Source organism: Chlorocebus sabaeus, chromosome 8, assembly GCF_047675955.1.
Source record: "Chlorocebus sabaeus isolate Y175 chromosome 8, mChlSab1.0.hap1, whole genome shotgun sequence".
Classification (NCBI taxonomy): domain Eukaryota; kingdom Metazoa; phylum Chordata; class Mammalia; order Primates; family Cercopithecidae; genus Chlorocebus; species Chlorocebus sabaeus.
Genome location: NC_132911.1, coordinates 22,850,421 through 22,878,216, shown reverse-complemented (window position 1 = coordinate 22,878,216; position 27,796 = coordinate 22,850,421). Strand labels below are relative to the sequence as shown.

Below are 27,796 nucleotides of genomic sequence, written 5' to 3'. Positions count from 1 at the left end.
CGGGGTAGGGCCAGCTCAGAAGCACTGGCCAGTCTGAGGACTGGGGCACAACTGGCCTGGGGCTAGGGATATCAATGGGCCCTGCTCAGAGGCTGAGGACTGCAGAGGTCTGGAGGCCAGACTGAGGACCACCCCCTGCCTGGCACTTGAAGCAGTGGCTTCTGGTTGCGTCTTTCCCGTGTCCCTTTCCCTCTTCCTACAGTCTGTGGCTGCTGTTGCTGGCAGCACACCTCTGAGGCCCAGGAAGGGACCCCTTCCCTCCCGCCATGCAGGAAATTATTTTCAAAGTAATTCTCAGTCTGGGGTGGAGTTAGTAATCTCCATGTATCCACCAAGGTCCCTGAAGGACCTTATAGCCTCAGAAACTCACCTGCTTAACCCCTGAGGGCCCCCTACCTTGGGCCCCCTGCCCCACTGCTGCCTTACTGGACTGGCTCCCTCTGTGAACCTGCTGGGCTGGTGGCCACTCGGAAGCCTTAGAGCTGCCCCCCGGCCTCCAACTGCAGCTCTTCCTCAGCACCTCTGCTTCCCCTAGTGATAACGGTTTGACTGTGTCCCCACCCACATCTCATCTCGAACTGTAGCTCCCATAACCCCACATGTCGTGGGAGGGACCCAGTGGGAGGTAACTGAATCATGGGACTGGGTTTTTCCCATGCTGTTCTCATGATGGTGAATAAGTCTCATGAGACCTGATGGTTTTATAAAGGCCAGTTCCCCTGCACACGCTGTCTTGCCTGCTGTCATGTAAGATGTGCCTTTGCTCCTCCTCCACCTTCCGCCGTGATTGTGAGGCCTCCCCAGCCATGTGGAACTGTTGAGTTTATTGAACCTCTTTCCTGTATACATTACCCAGGCTCGGGTATGTCCTTATTAGTAGCATGAGAATGGACTAATACCCCCCAGTTACCTGCACACACCCCAGAGGCCTCTGCAGCCACAGGTAGAGTCAGGGGCTCCTCACCAAGGGCTGCTCTCTGATTGGCTTGGCCATGGCACTGACTTCCACATCGGGCTGGGGTACAATACATGTACCTTGAAGCTAATGAAGCTTAAACTTCAGGCCCCCATTCCTGGTGCTGGGAGGAAGCATTGTGTAGTCATGATTTTGTTCTCCCGAAAGTAGGATCTCAATACTGACATCATTTAATTGAAATGAGCTCTCTAAGCAGAGATTCTGCATTTAATGTTGCAGCTCAGGAAGTTAGAAAGGCTTCCAGCGGTTTGCTTGGTGGATCAACTGAAATGTGGACCAAAGTGTGGCCCACAGTGAGTAAGCAGAAATGCTGACCCTGCCTCTGTTGTGTGTAGAAGACAGAATTCAAAAGCTTAGGGAGGTTGAATGTTAGAATGGATCTTACCTTTAAGACCTCCTCACCCACACTGTCCTGAAGACACACCTTTCACCTTGACAGTGAAAAGTAAATATATGAAAGGAGCCCCAGCCTCCTTGAGGAGCTGTGATCACTCTTCTCTGAAGGCCAGGACTCACAGCAGGAACAGCAGCCACTGAACCAGTGACCTGAATGCGATGGGAGTAATTGGCTTCAGGGTGGCAGGGGTCCCGTGGCTGTAGTACTACCAAAGGTGGACGTGCTGACCCTGTTGGACAGTGGAGTCAAAGCAGCGATCAGTCTGACTGCTGCAGACCTGTGGTGTTGGCTGGTTGATCATGGTGTTCCTCGAAGTGAAATAGACAGGAAGCCTACTAAGTTCGTACTTAATAATCTGTATAAGCAGAAAAGTTCTAGGCCAAGCAAACAAAAGGTCTATCCCGAATCATAAAAGCAGTCATGACCCCTCAATCCATTCCCATACTTGAGCCAGTTTTACAAGTTCTTGAATGAGGGAAAGGCTGGGTACCCTCAAGGAAGCACCCTGGTACCCTGCCAGAAATTTATACTGTATTCTTTCTCCCACTTCTCCAAAGGCACCTTTCACCAGGATGAGCGTGCATTGGAGAAAAGGAAATAATCAGATCTTTCGGACTACTAGCCACTGGTTCTGAGCTGACACTAAGAGACCGAGAACATCAAAGTGGGGGCTTATGGGGTTTTAGCTTAAGTCCATCTCAAATCCATCCTGTGCTATTTCCCCACTTCCAGAAAGCATCATGGAAATAGTTGTACTCAGCAGCTGGCAGAATCCCACATCTGCCTTCACTCTAGGTCAGGGGAGCGCCGGTGGGTAGGACTCTTGGTTGAATCAGTCCAGCTCCGTGTTCTTCCTACAGCCCAGCTATTGGCCTAGCTGCCTCTTTCACAGGCAGGCTTCCTGCTCCACTCCACCCAAGGCTGCCTCACTCACTCCAGTCACCCCTCCAGTCTCCAGGCCTGGAGCCGGGTAGGCTGTCCACCACCCACCGAGGGCCTCCGTCTGCAGCTCAGAAGCCTGTCCCCAGTGAAACACTGGGATGGAGGAGGGGAGGGGCGCCTCGGCGAGGCCTGAATGTGCTAGAGGGTCTGCAGCACATTCCTGGGGGCTGATGTCAGAGGGATCTGGGCTGCTGGGGACAGTTGTTTGCTGTGGGCTCTGCATTGTCCAGTTAGAACGCAGGACATCTGTTCCTGGAGAGGGTGGCGCTGACTGAAGGCTAGAAGCAGAGGGGTTTTCCTGAACCAAGGCAGGCAGTGAGGTCTGACCAATCCCTGAGCAGCTGGTGTTCCCCCCCGCCAAGTATCTTCTCCCGCCCCTTGTGGGGGCGTCATGGAACATGGTGTAGGCTTCCAAGTGCAGGGGCCTTGCAGGAAGTATGTCGGGAGGGCAGTGGTTCCTGGAATTATTAATAGCCCTCCTGAGCAGTTCTCTGCTCTGGGCTGCCGCTGTGGTGAGCACGCACCCTGGATTTGCCAGGATAGTCCTCGGCAAGATTCCGTGTCATTGCATTCACAGGCACACTAGAATTCTAACAAGTCTCAGATTTGGGTTAAGGAGAGATGATAACTGTGTCTGTAGGATTTGCCCTTCCTCTGTCTTCACACTCCATTCACACTGAGATAAAGGTGGTACTTCCAGGACTGCTGGACCCGCAGGGATGGGATCTCGCCTCTGCCCTGTCTTGGGGTCAGCCTGCCCAGCGAGGCCCCTCTGCTGGCTCCTTCTGGCATCTCACTGGGTCCTGCCATGCAGGGACAAGCACATGGGCCCTGAAAAGCTGGGTTGGCATGAGCAGGCAGCAGGGCCTTCCTGGACCTCCCTTGTTTCGAATTCCACCATCATTCAGGGCCCAATTTAAAGTCTTCTCTTCCGTAACGTCGTCTCTCATCACTCCAACTGCGAAATCCCTCCCTCCTCTCACTCTTCTTTCTCTTTTTTTCTTTAACCAAATACAGTTTTATTTATTTACTTATTTATTTCACAAACTCTTATGTAGCCCTTCCTATGTCTGGGCACTATTTTAAGTGACAAGTGTTAATGAATTTAAACTGTCACCACAGGCCAGGCGCAGTGGCACATGCCTGTAATCCCAGCACTTTGGGAGACGGAGGTGGGCAGATCACCTGTGGTCAGGAGTTCGAGACCACCCTCGTCCCAGAAGACCTCAACCTCTCCAGAGTGCTAGCCTCTTCTTAAAGGGCTAGAGTCATGGGAACCCAGACGGGGTGAAGGAGTCTCCTGCCAAGGCCTCCTTACAATGATATGACTTTGCAGAAATTTGGACACTACCTCCAAATACAGATTTATGGCCCAGTGTGGTGGCTCATGCCTATAATTCCCAATACTTTGGGAGGCCGAGGGAGGCAGATTACCTGAGGTTAGGAGTTCGAGACCAGCCTGGCCAACACAGTGAAACCCAGTCTCTACTAAAAATACAAAATTAGGCGGTGTGGTGGCAGGCACCTGTAATCCCAGTTACGCGGGAGGCTGAAGCAGGAGAATTGCTTGAACCTGGGAGGCGGAGGTTGCAGTGAGTTGAGATCGCACCAAAGCACTTGAGCCTGGGCAACAGAGTGAGACTCCATCTCAAAAAAAAAAAAAAACACAAAAACAAAAACAAAGAAATAAATAAACTATCATAACAATCTAGTGAAGTAGATACTGTTACTACTTCTGATTTTGGACATGAGAAACTGAGGTACAGTATCCTTTTTGTTGGACAATCTATTACTTATCAGAAAAAAAAAAAAAACACTGAATTACCTGCATCCATATTCTGCCTTAAAAAAAAAAAAGAAACATACAAAGGAACACTTTGCCTGTGCTAGCAATACAGGCTAAGGGCTTCCCTTGGATATGGTACAGAGACAACCTCAACCTCACTCATCTTCCTGGGTGCAGGAAGCAGCAGTTTTGTTCGATTATAATTTCTACTGCTAGGCAGATTGTACTTTGATTCAACAGATGGAGTAATTTAAGACTGTTTTCATTGCTTCTCATTGGAAATACAAATTTAATCTTGTATATCACTGGGAGAGTTTAGCAATCAGCTTGTACTGCTCATTGACAAAGAAAAATAAAGCTAAAGAATGACAACAGGCCGGGCGCATTGGCCCACGCCTATAATTCCAGCACTTTGGGAGGCCGAGGCAGGCAGATCACTTGAGATCAGGAGTTTAAGACCATCCTGGCCAACATGGCGAAACCCCATCTCTATTAAAAATAGAAAAATTAGCTTGGCATGGTGGTGGGTACCTGTAGTCCCAGCTACTCAGGAGGCTGAGGCATGAGAATTGCTTGAACCTGGGAGGCGGAGGTTGCAGTGATTACACCACTGCACTTCTGCCTGGGGGGATAGAGACTGTGTCTCAAAAAAAAAGAATGACAACAAATTATGTTGGAATTATCTGAAGAGTTAGGGTAAACAAATGGTTTACCTTGGACTGTGAGGGGTTTTCTAGGACCAGGGATCTCACCTGTTTTAAATACCTTTGTGCATTCTATATTCTTGGGCTTCATTATTATTATTACTTCACTACATTGAGTGAGTCCTTTCTTTCCTAGAATGAAAGCTGCCTGAGGGCAGGAGGCCTTGTCCACGCTCTGGGTCCTGTCCCCCAGTGCCCAGTGTGGCACCTGGCATTAGGAGGTGCTCAGTGAATGCTGGCTGAATGTACTGAGCTAGGACCCCTCTGTGAAGCAGGGCTGAGCTCCAGGAGCAGGGCCCAGTCTCTCTTGTTCTGCCTCGTTGCAGAAGGAGTCAGGATAGGTGTCATGATGCCCTGATCACCTGTCCCCTCCCACTGTCTGCAGAATGTTTGCCTCACGGAGGAAACAGCGCTACTGGCCATTCTCCATGGACTGCACTGGCACAGAGGCCCACATCTCCAGCTGCAAGCTGGGCCCCCAGGTGTCACTGGACCCCATGAAGAATGTCACCTGTGAGAATGGGCTGCCGGCCGTGGTGAGCTGTGTGCCTGGGCAGGTCTTCAGCCCTGATGGACCCTCAAGATTCCGGAAAGCCTACAAGCCAGAGGTGAGGACAGGGCATGAGGTGTGGCCACTTGGCACCTGGAGGGGATGGGAGGGTGTTGAGGGAGTAGGCAGGATCCCCCAGGAGAGTGAGGAAGGGTGGCCTCAGCTGAGATCACCATCGTGGCTGCTTTACTCTGAGACCTGAGCGCCCTCTGCAGAGAAGGACCATCTGGGGGAGAGGACTACCCCAGCATCAGTTGTCATAGGCTGTGCACTGTCTGCTTACCCAGCAGGAACAGACGATGAAGGGTGTGCAACAGGGACCTTGTGCCCCTGCACAGTTCCCAAAGGAGAACTGGAAATGTGACCCAACTCTGAAAAGTACATGCAGCCAACGACACGTTTTCAAGCATGTTTGGTTTATTTTGCAACAGAAAGGATAACAATTTTAAAAAGCTTCCACCAAGGTAGAAAACCTGCCATTATCCTAAGTCATCCATACATTAGTCACATTATACTTATGTGAAACAGCACGTGTGTGTTATGAGTGTGTGTGGGGGGGTATGTGAGTGTGGGGGTTGTGTATGAGTGTGTGTACGAGTGTGTGGGGGTATGTATGAGTGGAGGTGTATGAGTGTGTGTGGGGGTGGTGTGGGCGTGTGTATGAGTATGTGGGGGTGTATATGAGTGTGTGGGGGGGTGTGAGTGTGTGGGGTGTGGGGGGGTGTACGTGGGGGTGTGTGGGGGTGTGTGTGGGGGGAGTGTGTGTGTGTGGGGAGTATGTGTATGTGGGGGTGTATGAGGGTGTGTGGGTGTATGTGTGGGGGGTGTGTGTGGGGGCGTGTATGAGTGTGGGGGGTGTATATGTGTGGGGGTGTGAGTGTGTGTGGGGGATGTGTGTATGTGGGGGTATATGTGAGGGGTGTGTGGGGGTGTGTGAGTGTATGGGGCTATGTGTGAGTGTATTCCTAAAATGTAGATGAACATCTTCCCATATAAAGTAACAGCCCCATTTCAATGGGCTGATTTCTTTTTTTCTTTTTTCTTTTTTTTTTGAGGCAGAGTTTCACTCTTGTTGCCAGGCTGGAGTGCAATGGCATGATCTCTGCTCACTGCAACCTCTGGCTCCTGGGTTCACGTGATTCTCCTGCCTCGGCTTCCCGAGTAGCTGGAATTACAGGCACCCGCCACCATGCCTTGCTAATTTTTATATTTTTAGTAGAGACAGGGTTTCACCATGTTCACCAGGCTGGTCTTGAACTCCTGACCTCAGATGGCCCACCCACCTTGGCCTCCCAAAGTGCTAGGATTACAGATGTGAGCCACCGTGCCTGGCCTAACGGGCCGATTTCCTAGAACAAGTAAAGCACCCTAACCACGGCAGGCTTGACCCAGCCTCTGAAAAAGAGCCGCTGCCCTATCTGTCTCTTCTTGATTGGCTTTTCTTTCTCCTCCTCTTCCTTCTTCCTGTATCCATCAAAGGGTCTCTGTGATTTCTGTGTTCAGGAAACAGCTAATATCTGGTGAGTGGGTGGGAACAGCAACTGGGAAGAGGAGAGGGAGGGATAGGAGAAGTGACCGATCATTTCTCAGGGGCTGGTTCCCTGTGCCAGGTAAAACCCCAGTACTTAGTGCACTGTGTGCTGACTCGGCATGAGTAGACGAGACAGCATCTGATTAGCGTGATGGTCGTAGTCATCATCACCTTGGCAGGGGTGAGTTCCAGTTGGGCTGTCACCAAGTCGGGGGTAAGAGGGAGCCAGAGGAGGGAGAAGAGCTCTGGGGTGGGGGCAGAGAGTGTGTCAACCAGGTGTGTCAGCCAAGTCTAGGCAGCTGAGCAGGAGCAGCAGAGGCTGAGCCAACCAGCCTTCCCCCAACCATGCCCTTTGTCTCCTGTCCTCTACCCTCCCTCTTTCCCCTCTCCCCTCTGCAGTCTCCCCTCTTTGTTGAGACATGCTCTGGAAACGAGGTGATTACACTCTTCCAATAGAAAAGGGACACCATGGCAAGAGCTGGATAAACCACACTTGGTTTCCCCTTCCCAGGCTTGGTGATGATTTGAACAAAAGACCGAACCTTCAGTGAGGGGAGCAGAATGCATGCTGCGAGCCCAGCCCTCCTCAGCCAGAGGGAGTGGGAACTATTAGGAGTAACTTCCTGGCACTTTCAGGAGGCCCTGCCTCCTCTGTCCCCTCAAGGGCCTCTGAAGAGCACAGAGGTGACCACACCATCATATGTGTGCCTCCAGGACATACCTGGACAGCACCACTTCCCCCTCCTCCAACAGTCAGCCCACCACCCCCTAAACCTCCACCCTCCTTGCCCGCTGTGAATGATTTGATGGCCACATCCTTTCCACAGCCTCAGCCTGAGCCTCTGAGCTTTCCTTGTGTGTCATCCAGAATACCAGATCCTACTGTCTTGGAATTCCTCTACTGTGTGGTTTAAAAAAAAGGAATCAAGTTCATACCAAACCAATTAAAACAGAGCGAGCGTGCCTTACATCATATTTTCCCTTGGTTTCTTTCTTTCCTCTGGGGCCAGCCGACTGCTTGGCCACTGCCGGGCTGGGGCGAGGTTATTTGACACTCTGCCTCCATTAAGCTTAGGTCATGGATGGTCCACTCTGTGGGAAGACAGCTGGGGAAGGGAGGTCAGGGAAGCAGGAGGCCACCATTCTGCAGAAAACAGAGCTTGGAGCCAGCCAGCAGTTATACTTGTTTTGTTCTGTTTGGGGTTTTCTTTTAAAGCTAGGATAAAAGATCCTGCAGCCACTGGGCGTTTTCCCCTTTCTTCTTCTCCCCATACTGCCAGAGTCAGGGCAGTCCCTGAGGTCTGTAAATCTGGGTACTGTCCCAGCACCCCACCCTGCCATGGCCAGCCCCAAGGTACAGTTGGTGGAGAGGCAGGTTCTTGTATGACGCCATCCCCCTCAACGTAGCTGGTGGACGTGAATGCTTGAAAAGGTCACCTCCACCCAGGCCTGTCTCAGCCTGGCCATCAGTGGTAGAGTGAAGGCAGTTATGGGCTGAGGACAACATAGGCCAGGGCAGGCAATGACTCTGGTCTGAGGTGACACACTTAGAATGGCTACACAGTCTTCCTCACTCCCTCTGTGGAGTTGAATTGAGCAGCAGCAGTAGCTGAGAGCCTCACAGGCTTCTGAGCCTTCTCCAAAACATACATGTGCATACATGCAGCATGCATGCAGGTGAGCTTGCACACACACATGTGCCACACATGCACGTGCATGCACACACATGCAGAGAAACAGATGCAAACCCGGCTATGTGGACAGCTGGAGTCAAGTGACCCAGCTCCCATCTTGTAAGACATGATCCACTGTGACCAAGACGTAGAGAGTGTCTTACTCCTGTCTAACTCAGTAAAGCCCACAAGGAGATTAAAGCTACCAGACTGTCAGTGAACACTAGGGGTGTTCAAACTGTAATTCTCCACCCTCTCTGCATAGCTGGTTGGCTGCATCTTCTGGAGTCAGGCCAGTTGGGACTTGGAGTCAAATCCGGGGAGGCTGGGCATGCCCCCAGCCCTGGGACAAATCAGTGTGAGGCTCCCCATCCGTTCTGTGACTCGTGGCTGTGTGAAGGTTGGCTTTCCAGCTCCCTGTCTTCCCGTTCTCCCGTCTGCTCCCTCCTGCCTCTGGTTGCTGTGCATAGCAGAATCGTTCCAGTGCCTGCCTAGTACTATGGAGTCTCCGCAGGCCTAGACTGTAGCACTGTGTTATAAGCAAGGTTGATTCAAACTTGCTCAGAAGCAGCCTTGTTATAAGAAAGAATTATGATGCATTTGGAATCTGCAGACTTTGGAGGGTAGGCGCTTCTTTCTCTAGCTCTAAAGCATGAAGCTCTGGAGTTGGTGGGGGAAGTGCTGATGGAAGGTTGTGCCACGCATAGGTTGGGGTGATGAGTGATTGACAGTTCCCGATGGGCTCCCCAGGGGACCAGGACAGAAGCTCCATGTGAGGGCTGCAAAGGCAGCTTGCACCAGAGCTGACTCTGTAGAGTAAGCTCCCACAGCCCGACACACCCACGACATACACACACACACACACACACACACACATCCATACATCAAGCACAGTTGCAGCTCTCAGACTGAGTGCCTGGCCTGGGAACAGGGTGGCGGGGAAGGGAGGGGGAGGGGACAGTGGTCGCCCGCTGAACGTGCATCAGCATCTGTACTCAGCAGGACCGTATGTCTCTTTAGCAACCCCTGGTGCGACTGCGAGGCGGTGCCTACATCGGGGAGGGCCGCGTGGAGGTGCTCAAAAATGGAGAATGGGGGACCGTCTGCGACGACAAGTGGGACCTGGTGTCGGCCAGTGTGGTCTGCAGAGAGCTGGGCTTTGGGAGTGCCAAAGAGGCAGTCACTGGCTCCCGACTGGGGCAAGGTAAGGAATGGGGAGGCTAGAGGGGGCCTCTCTTGCCGGGAGCGTGGTGCCGTGAGCACAGCCTGGCTGCTGGCCGTCAGCTCTCGGGCAGTCCTCACTTTCCCTCCTCCCTTTGGCGGCTGCCTGGGAGAGAATCCCAGGCCTCTCCCTAGACAGAGCTGAAAGGGGCCTTAGAGAACATTGAGACCCTATTTTATGGATTTGGAAGCTAAGGCCCAAAACACAGAGTAAACGTCCAAGGTGAGATAACCTCTTAGTGGCCAATGAATACTCCCCCGTAGGTCTCCCAGCTCCTAACCCAGTGGTCTCTGCTGCCCCACCAAAACAGCCGGGGTTCTCAGGCCCCTCCTGCAGGAGAGGGCCTCCGAGTTCACCAGACTGAACCACTCTGTACAACAAAAGGACCAAATGCCATCTTACTTTTCCTCCCCGGCGCAGCCCTGCACACAGTCCCTGCCTGACAGCAGAGAAAGGGGACAAGATGCCGCCCTCCGGATGTCCTCAGACTAATTAAGAAAGGGCCTGCTTTTTATTAACTGTCCTGAACAAATCTTTCATGTGAGCAAAAAAACAGAAGAAAAAGAGGCTTTCAAGTGGGTCTCTTGGTGGAAAGTGATGTTGCAGCTAGAAGATGACACAGAAGAGGCCATTTCCCCTCCCCAGGAAGCCTCACGAACACCACTTATCCTTGCGAGCCTTGGTCATTGAACAGGAGGAGTTTTTACCCCAAACAGACTGTGCAGTCTAGGAGTGCCCAGCCCTCCCCGAGACAACTGTGACTTGAGCGAGAGAAGTCCTAGTCATTTCCTGGAATTTTTTCAGCCTTGACCAGCAGGGAGGCTGTTGCAGACCGTCGGCTGCTATGGCTGGGAAGGGATGGATAGGAAGCAGAATGGGCTACACACACGGGGTGGGGTGGCCTGTCCAGTGGGGAGGGGATATTTCCATAGTGTCAGATGTCGGGGCATCACCCCACAGAAAGGAATGTGGTGAGGTCACTGATCACAGCCTGGAGGAAATGACAGTCCTTACTAGCCCAGGGCCTGACACCACATCCAGTGGTTTTCGGTGTGAGGCTCTAGAATCCTGCATTGAACTTAGCCTCCAGCTGAGTCAAAGACCGTGGCGCTTTCCTCCTTCTAGAAGTGGAGCTCATCTGTCTAGTGCCATTGGTTGTTTCCTTCTTCAGCGTCCCCACATCCTGGCCTGCAATTGGTCAGCTCTTACAGGGTCTCCTGATGTTGGAAGGAGGCCTGCATTCCAGAGGCCTGGAGAGAGTCCTGGAATCATGGACAGTACTGCTGGAGAAACCTCAGGTCCTCTAGTGCAAGAGATGAGGAGAACAAGTCTGAGGTCACCCCAATCATTGCTGGCAGAGAAAGACTGAAAGCCAAGTCTTCTCTCAGACGTGGGCTTCTTCCTTATGCCCACCTTGGCCCAGTCCTGTTCACATTCAGAACGTCTCTGCCTCTGTTCTCCAGTCTGTGCAAGCTTCCAGGTGTGCACTGAAGTTTGGGGGTCTGGGGCGTACTCTGGGTCACATTGTGCCACCTGGCAGCTTCCATTGGGCCATATAACAGTGCTCCTTCCCTGGGCACGGTGAGCTCCTCAGGATCCCCTGGATCTTTTTTTGAGGCAGAGTCTCACTCAGTCACCCAGTGCAGTGGCGCGATCTTGGCTCACTGCAACCTCCGCCTGCCTGATTCAAGCAGTTCTCCTGCCTCAGCCTCCCAAGTAGCTGGGATTATGGGCGTGCACCATCATACCCAGCTAATTCTTGTATTTTTAGTAGAGACGGGGTTTCACCATGTTGGCCAGGCTGGTGTCGAACTCCTGACCTCAAGTGATCCACCCACCTCAGTCTCCCAAAGTGCTGGGATTATAGACATGAGCCACTGCACTCGGCCTCCCTGGATCTTGACTATCCCTGCAGTTATTTACTGATTGGCGAGCGTGTGGGTTTGTGCTCTCCCAGGGCCTACAGGACAGAGTCCACTCATTCTGAGGAGTAAACAGGCCCTCGATGACATTAACATTCCATTTATCATGGGTGTGTGCTATGTGACCTAATTATTTCACTGCCCAGACCAGCCAGAGGCTTCCAGGGGCCTGCAGAACTCTGGGAGAAAGAGGCATTTGGCATTTTTGATGCTGTCCTGGAAAGAACCAGTGGATGATTGATCATCTCCTGTCATGCTGGGCGGGGTAACTCCAGTAGGCAGAAAGGGAAAAGTACCACATTTAATATCAAGTCACAGAGCAGACAGGGTCAGCCCCTCAGCCCTGCTCTAGCTGATGGACTCAGTGACCACACCCACAGCCAGGAGGCGTGAAAGGGCAATGACTGGGAGTCGGGCAATCTGAGTCCTCCTCCCTGCCCGGCCACCTGCTTGCTTGGTGACCTTGAGCAACCTTCTGGGCCTCAGATTCTTCACTGTGAAACAAGGTGACTGGACGCACAGCACCTGCAGCTCTGACTGGCTCCAGCCTCACCAGCATAGACGTGAGGTCCTGGTCAGGCTCTGCTCTCTGTGCCTCAGGACTCCTGCCCACATTGGGACTCCCAACTGCCTGTTGGTGCCTCCACCTCCCTGCAAGGCTGTGTGCCACATGAGGGCACACCTGTGTCTGTATCTCTGTGTCCTTAGTGCCGAGTCTGCCAGCACGCAGCGCTCCAGAGCTGTTGACATTGTAAAGAATGAATAGTGAATGTGTTCCATTTGATTCAGTAGGGTCAGCAGAACAAATACTTGGTGAAGAAGTTGCAGCATTAGACAAGTTCCAACACTAGACCAGTGCTGTCTGATAGAAACAGAACAGGACTCACGCCTGTAATCCCAGGACTTTGGGAAGCAACAGGCAGGAGGATCACTTGAGCCTGGGAGTTCAAGACCAGCCTCGTCAACATAGTGAGACCCCCCCCGCACAAAAATTTTTTAAAAATTAGCCAGGCATAGGCTGGGTGCGGTGGCTCACGCCTGCAATCCCAGCACTTTGGGAGGCTGAGGCAGGCAGATCTGAGGTCAGGAGAGTGAGACCATCCTGGCTAACATGGTGAAACCCTGTCCACTAAAAGTACAAAAAAGTAGCGTGGTGGCAGGCGCCTGTGGTCCCAACTACTCAGGAGGCTGAGGCAGGAGAATAGCGTGAACCCGGGAGGCGGAGCTTGCTGTGAGCTGAGATCCGGCCACTGCACTCCAGCCTGGGCAGCAGAGGGAGACTCTGTCAGAAAAGAAAAGAAAAGAAAAATTAGCCGGCATGGTGGCACACACCTGTGGTCCCATCTACTCTGAAGGCTGAGGTGGGAGGATTACTTGAGCCCAGGAGGTAGGCTGCAGTGAACCATGATCACATCACTGCACTCCAGCTTGAGTGACATAGCGAGACTCTGTCTCTCAAAAAGAAACGAAATAGAACAGGAACCTCACGTGTAATTTGCATTTTCTAGTAGCCACAATTTTAAAAAGATGACATTAACTTTAATAACGTATTTTCTTTAAACCAGCGTATCCAAAATATTATTTCAACATGTAATCAATATGAATGCTATTAGTGAGATCATTTGCATATTTGGTGCTAAGTCTTTGAAATCCAGGATGTATTTGACACTTACCAGACATCTCAGTTTGTCTGCATTCCTGAGTAGACAAACTGGCTGGCTACATTTCAAGTGCTCCATAGCCACATGTGGCTGGTGCCTCCTGTACTGGAGGGGGCGGCTCCCCAGTTTTACAGCAGTGGCTTGAAAACCCTTTTGCATGCAATCCCCAAGAAGGAATGCATGTGACATGTAAAACTCCAGCAAAGGTTTTCTAAACAAGAGCTTAGCTTTACAACATGCAGAACCCGTGACATGTCCTGTTCTGTTCTCTTGTGCTTCCTACAATCTGATTGTAACCAGCTTAGTTGACAGTTTAGCCCGCTCATTGGCCTGGACCCATGGGAGCCAAAACACTGCTCTATGGTGTTAGACGTGGCTTTTCCACCGTGCCCTAATTCTGCCTCAAGCCTCGTGGTCACCTAGGCCAGGGTTTGTATGTGGAGAAGAACAGAGCCAAGGTGGAGACGGGGAAGGCACCGTGAGGAGGAGCAATTCAGGGGTGCTCCAGAACCCAGGAGTAGGTGACAGCTGCAGGTCAAGGTGCAGAATGCCAAGCCCAGGTCAGCAGAAGGAACCAGAAGCCCACAGACGCCATGGGCACGCTGAAGCCAGATGTCCAGTCCAGTGTCCTTCGGAGTATCTTCCACCCCCTGCCCAGCCCCCCACGGAACTCAGTGGGGCAGGAAGAGGGTGAGCCACGCTGGGCCTCTTTCTGTGTGCCCTTCCTTGGATGCACCATGGGTATATGTGCCTCAGGAGGGAGGCCCTGCCCCCCGAGGCCTCGTCCCCAGATGTCTGAGACAGCCACACAAGTTTACATAGAAGTTCAGCCAGAAGGAGACCAACCAGTTGAGTCCGAGGCATGCTAGGCTCTTAAGTTGGCTTCACCTATCCTGTCCAGTGTTGAGCTGTAGTCTTAGCAATCCACAAACATTGGTTGAGTGCTCTTCAGCCTGGATCTTGGAAAGGAGAATTCATTTATTCCACAAATACTCCACTCTCCAGGAGCTCATGTCAAGTGGGAGAAATAAGAAATAACCTTAATCAGGCCAGGCATGGTGGCTCAATGTCCGTAATCCCAGCACTTTGGGAGGCCAAAGCGGGCAGATCACAAGGTCAAGAGATCGAGACCATCCTGGCCAACATGGTGAAACCCCGTGTCTACTAAAAACACAAAAATTAGCTGGGCGTGGTGGTGTGCACCTGTATTTCCAGCTACTCAGGAGGCTGAGGCAGAAGAATCTCTGGAACCTGGGGGGCGGAGGTTGCAGTGAACTGGGACTATGCCACTGCACTCCAGCCTGATGACAGAGCGAGACTCCATCTCAAGATTAAAAAAAAAAGAAGAAGAAGAAATAATCTTAGTCAGAAATAACTTACACTAACAAATAGATGATCTAGAAGACATAATACTGAAAATACCTACCATTTACTGAGTCCCTAGTCATTTGACATACTTAGACACTTCATTCCCCATAATCTTAACCTGGGCCGGGCGCAGTGGCTCACGCCTGTAATCCCAACACTTTGGGAGGACAAGGTGGGCAGATCACTTGAGGTCAGGAGTTAGAGACCAGCCTGGCTAACATGGGGAAACCCCGTCTCTACTAAAAATACAAAAATCAGCTGGGCACGGTGGCACACACTTGTAGTCCCAGCTACTTGGGAAGCTGAGGCAGGAGAATTGCTTGAACCTGGGAGGTGGAGGTTGCAGTAAGCCAAGATCACGTCACTGCACTCCAGCCTGGTGACAGAGCAAGACTTTGTCCCCCCCGCCAAAAAAAATCCCAACCTGGCAAAACACATATTATAATTAATTGGCCTTTTACAGATGAGGAAGGTAGAGGTAAAGCTTTTATCACTCTCCAAGGATTCAACCTAATCTTCAACCTCAAGCTGAATTCAATCTCAGGCTGCCTGCCCAGCTCATTGCTGCTTGAGCAAGATGTGTAACAAGCAGAAGTTCAGACAAGTGGGAGTTCTTTCAAGCTGCACGATGAAGGAGGATGGAGGTTTTTCTTCAAGGCAGGCTTCTCCTTAGATGGAGGCAGAAAGAGGGCAGTCCAGGAGGCAGGAGACAGCGAGGGCTTCCCAAGAGAGAGGAGAGCTCGGGCGTTTGGACCAGATCAGCCCAGCTGTTTCCCAGACAGAACCTTCTGCTCTTTCCCAACATACGGTTTTCTCTCCTGTCTCTGTGCCCATGAGCTGTGGGCCTTGCTTGCTTCCTGGGCTCTGATTAGGATTGGTGCCTTGTCACAGCCTTTCCACGCCAGTCCTTCGATGTTTCCAGCCGCCATCACCAATGCGTTTTTATGCATTTTTATAACATTCCAAGGAATTGGAAGCATCATTTATGAATTTCCAAGGAAATAGAAACTTGGCTCCTGCCTGCTAATATGGGTTGATCTAGAAGTTGGTGTTTGGCCTCAGTAAGCCTCGATACCAGCTGTCTCCAGACCCCCCCGGCAGAGTCAAGGGCCCTCCTTTGAGCCCCAGAGCACCTGTTGTGAACTTCATCTTTGTTACTGACCGTGTCATATCACAAGCCTTTGTGTAAGTTCTGCCTCCCCCAGGAACTGGGAGCTCTTCGGGGCAGGGGCCTGCCTTACCCATCTTTGAATCCACAGCCCCTAGCAGGGAGGCAGAGGGTAACAGGTGTGGTATCTATGCCTGTGTCACTAGCTCCTGAGTACTGGACTGTGCTCTGTGATTTCCCTTCACTCCATCCATACCTTTATTTTTAAAATCCCTTTTTCTAACTCCATCCAATTTGTACATGCAGGGACCCTTACAGATACAGCAGTAGTCGTACTTTTGAGATTCATAAATGTATGGAACATTAAAGTCGGGAAGGAAACGTATACTTCTAGTCCAATTCCTTTGGACTACAAAAAGAATGAGAGAAAAGTGGTATTCAGAGAGGCTGAGTGATCAGCCAAGGTCACACAGCAAATTAGTAACAAACTTTATTTGCTCTTATGGGATAAGTGAATCCCAAGAGAATTGGCACTGTTCTTTCTGGAGAGAAGAGGCTTGGGTCACCGAGCTGATTATGAGAGGCAGTAGGGAGAGTTCTGAGGATGGGAGAGGCATGTTCTTATTGTCCAGGCCTTTCTTGCCAATCCAGAAAGTTTCCTTCCAAAGCTTTCATTAGCCCCTGTTTATTGTCCCTCTGCAGGGATTGGACCCATCCACCTCAACGAGATCCAGTGCACGGGCAATGAGAAATCCATCATAGACTGCAAGTTCAACGCCGAGTCTCAGGGCTGCAACCACGAGGAGGACGCTGGTGTGAGATGCAACACCCCTGCCATGGGCTTGCAGAAAAAGGTGAGGGGACTGGACACCTAGAGGGGACTATAACTGAGGCCACAGAAAGTATAGCCACAGAGCTCTGGGGTGAACCCAGGAAGTGACCAGGCACTGCTGCTAGTACTGCTGCAGACATTGCCACTTGGCATTTGCAATGTTTCGTTCCCCCTCTGAACTTCGGGCCTGGCCCTGGCCTGGCAGCAGGCCCAAGCCCCTGTGTGCAGTGTGAGCTGCAAAGGCCCTGCCTCCTTGCATGTTAACATCTGAGTTGAGTTACCTCACCTCTGCCTCACCACCTCCAAAGACAGGCGTGGGACCGGCTAGCCACAACCTTATCAAAACACGGTGCAGCCTGGCTGTGCTCCGCTGGCTGGAGGCGTTCTGTTTTCTCTATTCATGTTCAGAAAAAAAACTGGGCTGCCACACACTTCGCTCCCTTCTTTAAAACTCTGTGCTGCTGCCACTGAGAACCAAAGGAACAGGAAAAGGGAAATGCCTGGGCTGTTTTAAGAGACTTGGAGAGGGCCTGACCTTCCCTGGCATCCTCCTTGGGTGAGGAGGTCGAGAGGGTGAGGACAGAGGCTCCTGGCTGACCGTGAAGTCCCATAGGCTCCATTGTCATTGGTGAGGTTAGACCCCGCTCACCAGAAAGCCGCATGGTTTCCAGGATGCTGGCGCCCTGCGTGGGGCCCTGGGAATGGCAAGCTGTGTCCTTTGCTGAGTTAGAACTGCATGCCAGCTACACTGTGCGCTCCAGTCTAATCTAGAAAATGAGAAAAGCCCCCCAGTGCATGAAGTGTCCAGATTCCTTCCGGAAGAGTCAACCCTTCTCTCTGTCATGGAGGCCATTGCAGGCCTGGTCGGCCTTAACGTCTTGGGAAGCGCCCTTGATGACCACATGTTTTCCTGGCCCCAGAGGCAACGAGGCAGCCACATTCTGCAGCCAGAGCCTCTGAGACTTGCCTTGGCTTTAGGACCTAGAACAGGAACACTGCTCTGGCCCAGGCAAGAGATGAGGGAGGGTAGGGAAGGACTGGAGGAAAGTGGATGCATTGGAGAGAGACAAGAGCTAAAACCCACAGGCGAAGACTTTGATAGGATGTGAGATAAGGGAGTGGGAGATGTCAAGAATTGCTCCTCTCTTTCTGGCTTGAATAACAGCAGATTCAGGAGCCCAGCAAACTATGATGTGTGGCCAAGCCCACCCCTCCTCCTGGTTTTTTATTTCTTTGTTTTTTGAGACAGGGTCTTGCTCTGTTGCCCAAGCTGGAGTGCAGTGGTATGATCATAGCTCACTGCAACCTGAAACTTCTGGGCTCAAGGGATCTTCCCACCTCCCGAGTAGCTGTAATTACAGGTGTGCGCCACCATACCTGGCTCATTTTTTAAAGTTATTTTTTGTAGCGATGGGGTCTCGCTGTGTTGCATAGGCTGGTCTCAAAATCCTGGGCTCAAGTGATCCTCCCACTTTGGCCCCACAAAGTGCTGGGATTACAGGCATGAGCTACCATACCCAGCCTGTTTTTTAAAATAAAGTTGTATTGGAACATGGCCACACCCAGTCATTTAGGGTAAAGAGAAAAGACAACAAGTTCAGATTTGTGACCTCTGAGATACCAAGTGGAGTTGTCAAACAGGCAGCTGGTTAGGTGGGTCTCAGAGAGACCAGCAGGGGAGCCATGGGACAAGATGCCTGCAGGCTCTGGAACCTGCCAGGTAGGGGGTGTGGCAAAGAGAAAAGGGCCCAGGCAGGAGTCTCGTGAGATTCCAACATGTCAAGGTCCCGAGAGCACCATCCTTCCAAAGAGCAGCCCCCACTGATAGGCTCCTGGGGAGCAGCGTCAGCTTCTGCTGTGGTGCTCAGTGGAGTCACTGGGCCTCCCCAGCTGCTTAGGGTGCCTGGGGTGGGGACCTCACTATAAGACCACACTAGGCGGCTGGGCGCGGTGGCTCAAGCCTGTAATCCCAGCACTTTGGGAGGCCGAGACGGGCAGATCACGAGGTCAGGAGATTGAGACCATCCTGGCTAACACGGTGAAACCCCGTCTCTACTAAAAAATACAAAAAACTAGCCAGGCGAGGTGGCGGGCGCCTGTAGTCCCAGCTATTTGGGAGGCTGAGGCAGGAGAATGGCATAAACCCAGGAGGCAGAGCTTGCAGTGAGCTGAGATCCGGCCACTGCACTCCAGCCTGGGCAACAGAGCGAGACTCCATCTCAAAAAAAAAAAAAAAAAAAAAAGACCACGCTAGGCATGGCACTGCCACCAGGGGGCTGCCAAGAGTGCTGCTGAATCTGAGTGTGTGTGTCCTGGGCAGCACCACCTGGCTTAGGACTCCAGGACACTGGGGCTGATGGCAGTGCAGTGGGGAAGCTCCCTTGTCCCTCTTGGTGACCGTGGCCTTCCTTTGTGTCTGCAGCTGCGCCTGAACGGGGGCCGCAATCCCTACGAGGGCCGAGTGGAGGTGCTGGTGGAGAGAAACGGGTCCCTTGTGTGGGGGATGGTGTGTGGCCAGAACTGGGGCATCGTGGAGGCCATGGTGGTCTGCCGCCAGCTGGGCCTGGGATTTGCCAGCAACGCCTTCCAGGTGAGAAGCCCCGGCCTCAGACCCCGCATTCCCCCCCGTGCAGTCTGACCACACTGTCTTCAGTCAGCCCCCCTCTCCCGCATACCTTCCCTAGCCGTGCAGGAAGGACTGAGCAAGGTGCCCTGGATCCGGAGGCAGGGAGCCCCACTCTGGCCACAGCGCTGCTCCTTACAGGCCTGAGTCCTCAGGCAGGTCGCTCCCACTCTGCTTCGATTTCTTGGCTGCAGAACGAGGGGCTGGGCTCTGCTTTTCATGGTCCACTCCTGCACTACACACTGGGGTTCACCCTGAGCTCAAGGCTGATCCTGGAGGGGTCCTGATGTGCGTTGTGCAGAAGGAAGCAACTCAGCCCTTCAGGGAGGTGGCCCAATGCTCAACCCCCCCTAAACACCTTAGCTTGCTCCCTTGGAAGCCCACTCTGGTCTGAACACATTTCTCCACTGGCATCTGTGCCTAATGCATTCTCCCATTGACACGCTAGGGAATCTTCAAGACTTGTCACATCATCTGCACTTCCTCCAACTCCCCTTCTCCAAAGAGAGAGTGACTTAGCTGAGAACAGCTGAGCTCTGGTCCTAGTTCCCACCCTCCCACCCCCATCACAAAAGGAGCAACAATATAGGAGGCTCTGGGTCTAATCCCGACACATTTCCACCAGCTGGCTATGTAATGGTCTGGGGCAAAGCAGCCAACCTTCCCTGCCTCAGTTGTCCTCCACGTGACATGGAATGAATAATCCCAAGTCCTCAGTATCCTGGCTCTAAACACGTCCATTAAGCAAGCAGCTTACAGAATGAGAAGATGCTTGGAGACCCTCCTCTTGTGTTGTTAATCCTGACTCCAGCTCTCCTTCCCTAGTGGCCCTTCTTGGGACCTAAGAAAGGGGTTTAGGGAGAGAAGAGGAGAACTCCTGCATCCTTGCTGAGCCTGACTGTCTCCCATGGGCTGGGTGGGTCCAGGTCGCTCTGATGGGAGGTCCTGAGCCCTGAGCAGAAGCCGCCCGGGGTCCCCTGCCCTGTGGCTCTTCATTCCAGCCTCCAGAAGGGGCAGGCCTTTGAAATAGCTGCTTACGTCCTCTGGGAGCTCGGCTTCCCCAGGCAACGCAGTGTTTCTGCTAATACTGTTTATGACAAGCCAGTGCACTCTCTAAATCTCCAAGGAGAATGGAAAAACAGTGCCACGTTTCAAGGGAGTCTTTGTCCAGATATTTTTCTTCCCAGTCAGCTCATTCCTAAGACACCTGGGCCTCAGCTGGGGTCATGAAACTGGCCTGGGGTTGACATTTGTACCAAATCTGCCACTGATCACAAGCCCCATCCCTTCTCAAGTCCCCAGTTCTTCATCTGGAGGATGGAGGTGGGTATTGGTCAAATTCTCTAGAGAAACAGAACCAATAGGTTGCATGAATGCGTATTTTTGTGTGTGTGTGTGTGTGTGTGTGTGTGTGTGCGTGCACGCTATCAACCAATAGGATGTATGAATGTGTATTTATATATGTGTGTGTATATCTCACTCACACAGCATGAAGAAAGGTATTTCTTTTCAGGAATTGGCTCATGCAGTTATGGGGTTGGCAAGTCTGAAGTCTGCAGAGTAGACCAGCAGGCTGGAAGCGTTGATGTTGCAGCTTGAGTCTGAAGTCAGTCTGTGGTCAGAATGGCCTCTTCCTTGGGGGACCTCAGGTTTTTTTTAAACCCCTTAAGATCTTCAACTGATTGAATGAGAATCACCCATATTATGGAGGTTAATCTGCCTTACTCCAAGTCTACTGATTAAAATGTTAATCTCATCTAAAAACAGCCTCACGTAAACATCTAGAATAATATTTGACCAAATATCTGGGTACTGTGGCTTAGCCAAGTTGACACATAATATGAACCATCACAGGAGAGCTTAGATGAGATATAAATACTTCCAAGGCCCTTCCTAGCCTGATGGTCTGTCTCTGACGATCCTGAGACGACCTTTCTGAGCTCTAATCCTGCCTCAGCCTCCAAGCCCGAGAGACCTGAGGAACACAGTACCTGTGTGCTCATCCCGTTTCTGTACCTGACAGCCCCCATTCTGCTCCTCATTTTTCTCTACTCGAAATTTCTCTGAAGTATGAGAGTAAATCCTAACAGTATTTTGAAGCCCCATAGAGCAAAGGAGCCAAATAAATCCCAGCATCCTAAGCCTCGGATCTCCTCAGCTTCTGTGCAGAACTGCTCTATTAATTGCTCTTTAAACTGGGGAAAGTCTAAATTCAGAAGTTCATCTTTATAACATGTCTAACAATTGACATATGCAAATAGATTTCTTCTCTCCCACCACTTCCAATCAACCAATAGCATCTAATCCCATTCGGGATTAGAGGAGAGAGTGCAGTGATTGATTAGCAATGTCTGCCCTGGCTCAGGACTAGGAAGTAGGCAACCTGAGTTGTGTGCACCTGCCATTGCTGACATGTAGCCTTGCAGTGTTTGACCACAACCTTAGCTCTACTTCCCTGAGGGAGAGAGTGACAGAGTCCAAGTGCTAGGGTCAGGAGACCTGGATTCCCACCCACTCTGCCACCAACTAACTGCACAGCTTGGATAGGTGACTCTCTGTGCTGTCTCCATCTGAAAAATGGGATCATAAAACGTTGGGATTTTTGTGAGGCTGCAAGTTGACAGGATATGAGAAAGTGACAGTTCAAGGTGATGTACCCACCATTTGTTTTATTGGTTCTTCCAGGAGACCTGGTATTGGCACGGAGATGTCTACGCCAACAAAGTGGTCATGAGCGGAGTGAAGTGCTCGGGAACGGAGCTGTCCCTGGCACACTGCCGTCACGACGGGGAGGACGTGGCCTGCCCCCAGGGAGGAGTGCAGTACGGGGCCGGAGTTGCCTGCTCAGAAAGTGAGAGCTCCTCCCCTCCCTCCCCACCGGGCTCCCGAGGCAACCAGAGTCCCACCAGTTATTCCTCAAGAGACTCTGAAGGCTTGCCAGGAGCCAAGCAATAGAGGAAGGTGGAATGAAATCCTAAGGGAGAAAAACTGGGGGCAAGAGAGATGACCGCCACCCCAACCACAGATTGCTGTCCATGACGTAGTGGGAGAAAAGGAGGAGGGAGGGGCTGCAGTCTGTAGCCCAGGTTCAGTCACAGGACCACTGCTACCGCAGTGACCCAGGGCAGACTACATGACTGAGAGCTCCTCCGTCATGCCAGTTAAATGAGAACGATGACACCTTCCATGGGTGTTGGCTTCCTCCTTCCACCTCCTCCGTGGAGCATTTCCTGTTTTCAGACCCTGGAGGTCACTTAGCTGCCTGGTGGTTCGCTGGGAGTCCTAGAGAGATTGAGGCCATAGAGGGAATGCCAGCCAGGGATTCAGGATGACCCACTTCCTGAAGCCTCCCTCCCATGCTGAGAGAAGAGGAGCAGTAGACTCCCTTTTGGAATGCTGTCCTCCTGAGCCCAAACCCTGCCCTGCCTTTTCTGGCCTTATAATATAAACCCACACGTAGCCATCTCCATTGGGAGGCCCAGATACTGGCCAGAGAACTTGAGACCAGAGCCTGCCTTATTGGCTGATCTTGGAAAAGCGTGTCAGCCTCTGTGGTCTATAGTTGTAGTTTTCCCTAGAAATTAGAAATCAAGTGTGACAATATACGCAAGGGCTTGGTAAACAAAGATGCACTGTCATCCTGCCATCACGGAGAATGAGGGATTGAACTGAGCCCAGCAGCTGCGTCTCCCACCAACCCCTTTTAGATTCACTAGCATCTCCTAGCTCTCACAAAGCAGGACCTCAGGGCAGGCTTCTCTGGGTAGACATAACACGCTAGCACATCCTGTGTGAGAGGAGAGATGGTGAGATCACCACCCTACCAGCTCCCCAGGGGAAAGCATCCCAGCAGAGAGGAACAGCCACTCCCCTGTCGGGGAACTTTTCTTTATTTATCAATTTATTTATATTTGCAATAGTCCATCTTTTCTAGAAGGAAATTAAGATAATACAAACCTAAATACAATTCAAGATAGCAGAAAATAAAAACAGATGAAAGACAGGTGCTGGCAAAATGGTAGTGGCTTAAAATGGAGCCAGGGAGGGGTTAATTTTAAAACCGTGTACTAGGGGGTTCTATACATTTATTATGAATAGGTCATTAATTTCACAGTGAGCTTCCTAGCAGCCAGAGCAGAGAGAAAACTGGTCATTAATATAACTAACTACCTATGAGATGAAAACTAACCCATGAGTCAAGAGAAGCCCACAACTCTAGAGATTAAAGGGAATTTCTCTCTGAAGACTGAGATTTATGAGATGAACGATGCCTTCAGATTCTCATGGGAAGATCCAAAAATGAGTTTTGTGGGGCGATTTCTCAGAATGCTCTGCAGCTTAGGCTGAAGCATCACTGGGAGTGTGTCTGCAGCGGGGCAGTAGCCTTTGGGGCCAGGAACACAGCGCTTGGCTCCTCTGGCCAAATGCATGTTGGAGTATTCAGGGAAATAAAGTAATTCTTCAGCAACCCTTCATAATATCTTACTCTCACCCCACCAATTGCATGTGCTGGAAATCTACACATCCTCCTTGATTCTCCCTCTTCCTCACCATTCCCCATGTCCAGTCCCTCTTGATTTTTACCTTTCAGTATTTTCTCAACCTTCTCTATATCTTTCCCTGCCACTGTTGCTGCCTGTGTCCAGATGACCACCTTCCACACAGCATCACTGCAAAGGATATCCCCACAGTGACACGTGCCCCTGCGGTGGCTTCCCCTCCTCTCCCCTCCCCAAAGCCAGAGCCAAGACCACCTCCCACTTAAATCCCACCCAAGGGTCCCACCGCACTTCTGTGACCGGGGCTCACACAGGGCTCGTGTTGTCCGGCTTCCTCCCAGGCCACCCCCACCCATCCTCAGTGTCTGCACCACACTGGCTTTGACCCTCCCTCGTGCCGCAGGGGCCTGGCACAGGCTGTGTGTTTTGTCCCAACCTCATCCTTAGTGTTATTTCCTCAAATCCCCACCCCTGCTTCAGAGAAAAAAAAACACAACTTCTCCCAAAGAAGCCTCCTGACCACCCACCCGACAGGCTCCTCCTGTTACAATTCCCATCATACCCCGCGTTTCTCCTGCCAGCTCTTGTTGCAGTAGTCATTATTATGTGCTGCATATGTCTCTCTCCTGCTAGAGTCTAGGGTAGTTCCACCTCTGCCTTGCTCAGCTCTGTCCAGAGAGCCTAGCACAGTGCATCGTAATACTCAAGCCATGGGTAGGTGGAAGGATGCCACTTAGGAGTTCCGCTGCCTGCAGGATGCAGGGGAGGCCAAGTCCCAGCCCATGGCAGGTGTTGAGATTGCAGGTCCCAGGCTCCCAGCTAAGCACAGAACATGGTACATTAACGATCTCTTTCCTCGTGAGCTGGAGGGAGAGCCCAAGTGGAGACCCCCGTGCTCAGCGTGGAGGTATTCAGAGGAGCTGTCAACTAATAAGAGGCTCACATGACACCCTCATAAAAATTAGCATGCCCAGAACACTCAGTGCTGGGCAATGCTGCATCTTGCATAGCCTCCAAGAAGAAATACTTGTCAGTAAACGGGAGCCTCCTGATTTACTGCTTCCATGCCCCACCCCACATGCCATCTGTGTGCACCCTTTCCCTGCCCTTCGGTTCCACACCCAATTCTTGCGAGTGGATCTGCTCTCTAGAGGATGCCAGCTCCTTCAGGTGCCAGTGAGCACACAGGGTTTACTGAGAACCTGCTGGGCTCTGCCGCAGCCTATAAGCCTGGAGGGGGAGGGGAAGAAGGGAGACAGAGCTCCCTCCATGTGCTGGTGAACTTGAGGGAAGCAAAACTCACAGACTCTGCTTGCTTAAAATTTACAAGCAATTCTGCCAAGCAGTCTAGGGGAAAAAAAAATTTACAAGCAACTTGTCAAAATAAAAGATGGCAGGATCTTGTGATCACTGATTCATATATGGCATTTTTCTGGGTACTAGAAATGCTCACTGAAAGCTCACTTTTAAAGGTAAAGCCTACAGTTACTCCTTTTGCAAAGAAGCTAAGCTTCCTAATACAATTGTTTAGTAAACGTAGATTGTAGCCATCAGTCATTCTTTTAACACCTGCTATGTGCAGTGCGCTAATTGAGTAAATCAAGCGTTGTAAAAGACAGGCACCTGGGGAAAACTCTCCCATAAGGCAGCAGTGTGCGCCGTGGAACCTGGAAGAACCTGTTAAGAAGGCAATTTGGCAATAGGAATCAGACTTAAAAATAGACAATGCTTTCTCCTAGCAGTTTCACTTACAGAGATATATTCTAAAGGAAAAAAATAAGTTATATGCACAGATTTACTACAGGGTGTTTATCACACCTTGTAACTGCAAAATTCCAAACAGCCAATGTATCTAAAAATATGAAATAGAGCTAGGAATTAAATATTATGTAGCCATGAAATGAGTGTGCTATAATGGATATATGTCAACGTGAAAATATGACAAGATGGATTTTAAGGGAAACAGTATTAGCATACCATAACTCTACATACAATATTATACGTGTTGGAAAATACATCATTTCCAGAAGAAGCAGACCAAGGTATGAGAGGTGTTCTTTCTCTCTGGGTAGAACAATCACATCGTTACTGTTGTTTGTTGCATTTTGTTATTGAAAATTTGAAGCCACTTGAAAGTAGAATAATATAATCAACCCCCGTGTGCTCATCACTCACATTCAGTGCTCACGAGGCGTGGGATCTGTTAACATACCATGGTCTGTGCTTAGCTGGGAAGTTCAACATCTGGCTCATCTGCACCGTTAAGAGTTGTCAAAGAGGACTCACAGCAGAGGGAAAGAGGAATTTAAGGTCTTGCTAAACAAGAAGGTAACCTTGAGGAGCCCTTGAGCCATTCCAGAAGGTGGTGGTAGGCAGGAGAGGGGTTTGTCCCAGCTCAAGACTCAGAAGTGGGAGCCTTGGGGAGGGGTCTCTTGCCTTGTTGACCAGCATGCTGTCCTCCGCAGCTGCCCCAGACCTGGTCCTCAATGCAGAGATGGTGCAGCAGACCACCTACCTGGAGGACCGGCCCATGTTCATGCTGCAGTGTGCTATGGAGGAGAACTGCCTCTCGGCCTCAGCCGCGCAGACCAACCCCACCACGGGCTACCGCCGGCTCCTGCGCTTCTCCTCCCAGATCCACAACAATGGCCAGTCCGACTTCCGGCCCAAGAACGGCCGCCACGCGTGGATCTGGCATGACTGTCACAGGTAGGCCTGGCTCACCACCCTCCCCGCTAAGCTGCCCGGTGGACGTCCTGCGGGCCCCAGATGGGAGTTCAGAGTTGCCAGGGTCACTTAGAGCCAAGAGGCTGCATGGCCTGGAGATAGGATCCTCCTAAGTGGGTGGCTTGCGTCTGCCACACTGGCGGTCACATTTCCCGAAGCCATTCTCTACTCCAAGTTCTCCTGGCCTGCCGCCCCTTCTTCCTGCCTCCAACACTTCTAACATCAGGAAACACACTTTGTGTTGAGCGCCCATACCCTCCTTGTTGACCTTCAGCCCAGGGTTTCCAAGTGTGTCCACAGGTTTGTGCGCTGCCAGGTACTCCAGGCTCTGCAGTTGTTGGACTCTGAGTTCCTTTAGAAATATTCCCAGCCTGGCGCGATGGCTCACGCCTATAATCCCAGCACTTTGGGAGGCCGAAGTGGGCATATCACGAGGTCAGGAGATCGAGACCATCCTGGCTAACACGGTGAAATCCTGTTTCTACTAAAAAAAAAAAAACCAGAAAGAAATATTCCCAGCCTGGCGCAGTGGCTCATGCCTATAATCCCAGCACTTTGGGAGCCCGAGGTGGGCAGATCACGAGGTCAGGAGATCGAGACCATCCTGGCTAACACGGTGAAACCTCATCTCTACTAAAAATACAAAAAATTAGCCGGGCGTGGTGGCGGGCGCCTGTAGTCCTAGCTACTCGGGAGGCTGAGGCAGGAGAACGGTGTGAACCCGGGAGGCGGCGGTTGCTGTGAGCTGAGATCATGCCACCACACTTCAGCCTAGGCGACAGAGCTAGACTCTGTCTCAAAAAATGTATATACATATATATGTTTTTATATTTATTTATATTTATATTTTTTATATTTATATATGTTTATATATATATTTATTTATATATTCCACGTACTGGTATGTATCTTAAATACCTCTAGACATTGGATGTGGAGACTGAAGTCTAGGCCCAAGAGTCCTGAGACTTGGTCTCTAAACGCAGCCATGCTTCTAGCCAGCTGCATAATGTCGGGTCAGCTGGGCCACATCACCTGGGACCCCGCCTGTCCCTTCCAGCTCTGTCAGTCTGTGGACCTGATCCCAGCGCTGCAAATCCCAGACAAGGACAGAAAACAGGGTGAAATCCCACAGCCAGCCCTGGCTAGAGCCACCACAAGCCATCTGCTCATCCTCTTACCTTCCCTTGTTTCTTTGTTTTCCCTTTTTTGCCTGGACTCTTTTTTTTTTTTTTTTTTTTGAGACGGAGTCTTGCTCTGTCGCCCGGGCTGGAG

The 27,796-nt window shown here is 51.3% G+C and overlaps 1 protein-coding gene across 1 annotated transcript in view; it reads left to right on the top strand.

Annotated features, from left to right (window-relative positions):
* The window catches only part of LOXL2 (lysyl oxidase like 2), a 98,242-nt gene that overhangs the window by 58,787 nt on the left and 11,659 nt on the right, over window positions 1-27,796 (top strand). Inside the window, exons 5-10 of the mRNA XM_007961936.3 lie at window positions 5,191-5,413; window positions 9,580-9,763; window positions 16,543-16,694; window positions 19,095-19,262; window positions 21,981-22,146; window positions 26,260-26,503. Coding sequence (XP_007960127.2) covers window positions 5,191-5,413; window positions 9,580-9,763; window positions 16,543-16,694; window positions 19,095-19,262; window positions 21,981-22,146; window positions 26,260-26,503 — 1,137 coding nt within the window. The remainder of the gene's footprint in view (window positions 1-5,190; window positions 5,414-9,579; window positions 9,764-16,542; window positions 16,695-19,094; window positions 19,263-21,980; window positions 22,147-26,259; window positions 26,504-27,796) is intronic.